Genomic DNA, 5,251 nt, shown 5'->3' with positions numbered 1-5,251 from the left:
GTTGCTGGTATCAGGAAACAGCCTTGGAATGAAAGAGAGTGAGAAAAGTTTGGTATAGAAGGTAACACCTTGTATTAGACCAACAGAAAATGGAAAAAAAATGGAAAAATCTCCAAGCAAGCTGAAAGAGAACCTGACACACCCGCGAAAGCTTTGTGTGCCCTAAAGCATGGGTGATTTTATCCAGCTGTATCAACTGATCTAACACAAGATATTACAAACACTGACCTACACTTCTGGACAATCACGTCCACAGCAATTTTGCCACTGTAATGGAACAAATACAGAATTGGTGAGTGGCCTGAAGACAAATTTGAGAGCAACAGCACGCTCAGAAACATCTAGAATAAAACCAAGGAGACTCTGTAGATCTATAGTCTGGATCTGGAGAGGTTGTTTAGGCTCACTCTGATTTGATCCTCTGCATTTAGAAAATGAACACAGACAACCTTGTGAGTGTTTCAGTGCTGTGAGAAACAGTCTCCCTGCCTCTGAATCTGTGGTGCTCTCCACTTTTGATATTGGTGGATACAGGATATTAGAAAACAATGCCAGGCAAAGACACTAATCAAATATTCGTGAACAACTGAAACAAATGGTTCAAGCTCAAGCAGAGATTCAGGTTTGGTTTTATTTATCTTGCAGAAATTACTCAGTGCCTGTAGATTGTACTGGCGAGGAAGAAAGTGCCACCACCTTGAACAGATGGTAGACACCCTGATCTGTCATCGATGAGTATGACAAATGGGATCAGTGAGACGGTTTGGGATAAACTGTGCTTTAAACCAGCAGCGCATGGAGGCCAAAAAGCTGTGAAAGCATTGTCATGGATACAACCAACTTGGGAGGCAGAGGTGGTCGTGCAGGCACACGTGGGGCTCCTCGGAGGTGCTCTGGGCCTCCTTTGGAAAGGATTATTTGGCTCTCGGTCCCAGCACAGATAGCATTACAGGAGGTGTGCACTGGCAGCCAGCCTGAGTCCACTCTGCACCTTGCCGGTTGCCAGAAAACTAATGAGTAAATACTTCCGCTTTCAGGCAGTTCCCTCCCCTCTCCCTGCACCTGCAGCCCGCACCGGGGCTGTGCCTGGAGCCAGCCGGAGCCTCCCGGGGAACCGCTGGGCTGGGGGCTTGGAAAAAACCTGACCCGACAAAGCAAAACCGAGGGCAAGAGGACCGGAGCAGAGCGTGGGGCAGGACCCGAGTCCCGAGCAGGAGGTTCCCCCGCGCCGCTGAGCCACCAGCTCCCCGTGGAGATGAGCATTTCATCGGAGCACAAGCCCCTTGGGAGGCAGGTCACCGGCAGCCTGCATACAGTGAGTAAGGTATAGGTTCGAGGCTATGGTTTCCTTATTGGGATCAAAGCACCCCCTTTGGGTTACATTAGAGGGTTGTTTTCCTCCCCATCTGTTACTCTGAAGGCAGTAGAAGTTGGCAGATACGTGACCAAGAAGAGGACTTTAGGTAAAAAGTTGTGTCTGACCCCCTGTTTGCACCAGTTTGCTTACAGGAGGGCACATCCCTCGTAGGCATACAAGATTTGGCAACAGGAAATAACCAGAGTGGTTCTGTTTCTGCTTGGACAAAAGGTGGAATTAATTGAATACGAACTTGAGTTGGTCAGATCCCTAAAGAAAAGCCTGTTGTGAGTTTTGGAGGTTTTCAAGAGTTCTTAGAGTCTCTAGTGATGCAAATGCTGCCCTGGGTTGTAAAGGTGCAGAATCGTCAGGTGGGAGTAGTAGATTTTTGAGCTCTAAGGAAAATCAATGGCAACCTCAGGCAAGCAGTATGTTACTTGACAGGAATCAGTGATAAGATCAGATGGTGTTTTCCTTATCCTCTCCTCTGCCCTCAGTCTGCCACTAACTGGTTTGTCTTCTCTGTTGTCACTGTACAGCCTCTCCCCCAGACCTCTCTGCCTTCAAAAATTCCAGCCTTCTTTTGTTGCACTTTTCAGGTGTAGGTTGCAAAATCCTTCCCCAAGGAGGTAACTGGTTTGCAGATGAATAAACTGGGGCAAAGACAGGTGGAATGACTTTCCCAAGTGTCACCTTGCTGACTTACAGAGCAGGGAATTAACTGGTGCTGGTACTCCCAGTCTGCTGGGAGCCAGTTTGGCCTCAAGCCAAAACCATTGATGAGGATCTGAGAACACGAGGTTAGTTGAGCTATTGTACTAATGACGAACATGTTACTCGTTTGTATCAGAGACAAACAGCATGAAACGTCTGACCTGCCATCTGAAAAAGGAGGAAAGGCTCAAAAGCATGGGACCCTCTTGGCAAAAGAATCTCAGCCAGGGGAGGCTGTTGTTATGACTTGCAGTAATCACAAATTTCCTAACTCAGATGCTTTACTACAGAAACAGCTTTGGGCCATGTTCTTCAGTGGGTGGGAATCACCAGATGATAGTCTCTGACAGAGTAATTTTCTACATCTCCTTGGCCCTAGTGTAAATGATTGCCCTCAAGATGAAGCCACGCATGCTAGGGTAAAGCAGTATTCCAGCTGGGTATTTAGCCTAAATTTTCTGTGATTTCTCTGGCTTGCCTAGGCTGCGAGCAAATTTTTGCTCAAGCTGACAGCTTGTTGCTGTTTAAAGGGAAGATCTCCCTCTGATCCAGGCTGTCTGTTCCCAGCCCCTTCTTTTCGCTTGTTAAATCCTCTGTGAACCAGTTCAGCTCAGTAAGATGAAGGAGCAGCAAAGCTGGCATGAGGTGAGCAACAGAAACACATAGGTAGGTACAAGGATGAGGAGGGGAGAGGGCAGCAGGAGCTCCCCCTCCTCTTGGTGTGAGCTGTGAGATCAGCTCACGTCATCCCGTGGGCTCGTACCTGTGGGAGCCAGCGAAGCACTTAGGTACACGCTCCACTGGAGGCATGTGACTAGCAGCACTGCAGCAGGTCCTTGCGTGATCGGGTCCAAGAAAGGGCAGGTGAACTTTGGAAAAAAAAAGGTTGTTTATTGACTCACACCTTCCCAATGGCAGGTGTGGTCCTGGTCAGGCAAGTGACTTGTGTTACAGCAAGGAAAATAGCTGCCTCCTTCCTTCATCTCCTTGTTCTTCTCTTCTGAGTATGATAAAAAATGACTGAGTGTAAAGAGAGGCTGGTAAATCTCATCAGCACTCAACCATCAGGAAGGTTAAACTGGACGACTGGTCCCAGCTTTCTGGACACTGAGGTCTCCTCCAGTGCATTTCAAATAGCAGTAGTGTTGATGTGAAAATAGAATGAAATAAATTGAAATAAATAAAAGCAGTGAAATAATATGAATCCAAGCAAAAATGCAAACTTTACATGCTTTCTTCTTAAACCCATGTCAGTTGCATGAATTATTTCCTTTATTTCCTATCTGAAGCTACCATAAGTTTTTAAAGTGCTTTGCTGAACAGCTTCTGTCCTCCACCTCTGACATCGTGGATTTTTACATCTTAGTTCAGTATTTATAACTAAAGTCCCAGATAAATGGATGAGCCAATTCCACCCATTTCTAATGTTTCAAAGAGCTGAAGTGTTTCCTTTGAAGAGAAAAGACCATCTTGGGTGAGAGGAATAGAACTGCAAAGCTTTGAGCTCTGTTCCTGTCCCTCTGCACAAGGGGACAGTCAGAGGTCACAGATGGCTCTCGCTGCAAGGCCAGGGGCCAGCAGGAACAATGCCTGTGTAGGACTTAGGAGACCAGTGGTGAATCCTCTGCTCACTGACAGCTTCTATGGGCAGGATGCTTCTTGCTCTTATTCCCCACTGGCAGAACCACACCTTCCTAGTTCCCAAAGATGTGGTGAGGACTCAGCCATTTAGAAATGCCAATGTCTCTGCTGCTCTGGTTATGAGGGACTTTTAACAGGGCCTGTTGCAACAGGATGAGGGATGATGGTTTTAAACTAAAGGAGAGGAGATTTAGACCAGATAGAAGGAAGAAACTTTTTACAGTGAGGGTGGTGGGCCCAGGTTGCCCCGAGAGGTGGTCGCTGCCCCATCCCTGGAACCATTCCAGGGGAGGTTGGCCGGGGCTCTGAGCAACCTGCTCTAGTTGCAGATGTCCCTGCTCACTGCAAGGGGGTCAGACTAGATGACCTTTAAGGGTCTCTTCCAACTCAAACCATTCTATGATTCTGTGATTCCATAAACATCCTGCATCTGTTTTCACACCATTGTTCTAACCTCCAGTTGGAATTGCTGGGTTTTTCTTTTCCTTTTCCTTGACACTCACTTGTCAGACGGGTAACACGTGGCTTTTTGTCCTCTTGTGATACCTGCAGTTGTCACCAATTGTGGAATTAAATGTTGGCGGGGAGGTGTACACGACAACACTGAGCACTTTAAAGAAACACCCTGGCTCCAAGCTGGCAGAGATGTTCACCGGCCAGCCCAAACTCAGGACGGACTCCGAAGGGAGGTTCTTCATCGACAGGCCAGGCACCTATTTCAAATACATCCTGGAGTACCTGCGCAGCAACCAAGTGCCCACCCAGTGCGTCCAGGATGTCTACAAGGAGGCGTTGTTCTACGACATCGAGCCTCTCATCAAGCAGCTCGAGGACTCCCCGCAGATCTTCGGGGAGCTGGTGGCGAGGAAGCAGTTCCTGGCCCGCGTGCCCAACTACAGGGAGAACATCGAGCTGATGATCCGCATCGCCCGGGCGGAAGCGGTGGCGTCCCGCCGCTCCGGCGTCATCGTCTGCGTGGTCCGAACCGAGGAGGACGCGGCCCGGTGTCAGGATGCTTTGAACAGCTTGGATATGGATAAAAAATCCGTGGTGAAGTTTGGCCCCTGGAAAGCGGCACCAAGTATTTCCGACCTGCTGGATTGCATTCAGATGGATGTTGAAGCCAAAGGGTATAAAATATCCTTTCAGCCCCACATTGCTGAAAAGGGGTTTCGCTTCAAATCGCACGACTTCTTCTACAAGTTCCTGTTCACCTGGTGGTAGCAGAGTGCCACCATCGGTGGGGAATGGAAGAAGGTAGGCATTAAAACAGGGCCATGGACACTAAGCCACAGACTGCGAAAGGGACGTGAAGAAATGCAAGGGCCAACAAAGGGATCTCCTTTGGTCGCTTGCCAAATGAAGAGCACTTAAGAACCGCCGTTTACTTGGACTTTATGGGATGTCTGTACATTTAAAAGGTATTAGAAAAAGGAGGAATTTTACTCTTTCAGTGTTGCTGACTACTAGATCAGTTCCGAGAGCCAGATCTGAGGGTCAGTCCCACCTCACTCAAGCCAAGAAAAATGAATAATCCCA

General features: G+C 48.1%; 1 protein-coding gene across 1 annotated transcript; it reads left to right on the top strand.

Moving 5' to 3' along the window:
- Positions 1 to 1,255: 1,255 nt before the first annotated feature.
- On the top strand, positions 1,256 to 4,947 carry KCTD14 (potassium channel tetramerization domain containing 14). The gene is made up of 2 exons (XM_008938499.1): positions 1,256 to 1,315; positions 4,265 to 4,947. Exons 1-2 carry the CDS (start codon positions 1,256 to 1,258, stop codon positions 4,934 to 4,936), a joined length of 732 nt encoding a protein of 243 aa, XP_008936747.1. The 3' UTR covers positions 4,937 to 4,947.
- The last annotated feature ends 304 nt before the right edge of the window (positions 4,948 to 5,251 follow it).

This window comes from Merops nubicus, unplaced genomic scaffold (assembly GCF_000691845.1).
Source record: "Merops nubicus isolate BGI_N331 unplaced genomic scaffold, ASM69184v1 scaffold36434, whole genome shotgun sequence".
NCBI classification, from domain to species: Eukaryota; Metazoa; Chordata; class Aves; order Coraciiformes; family Meropidae; genus Merops; species Merops nubicus.
This window is presented reverse-complemented; position numbering and strand designations above follow the sequence as displayed.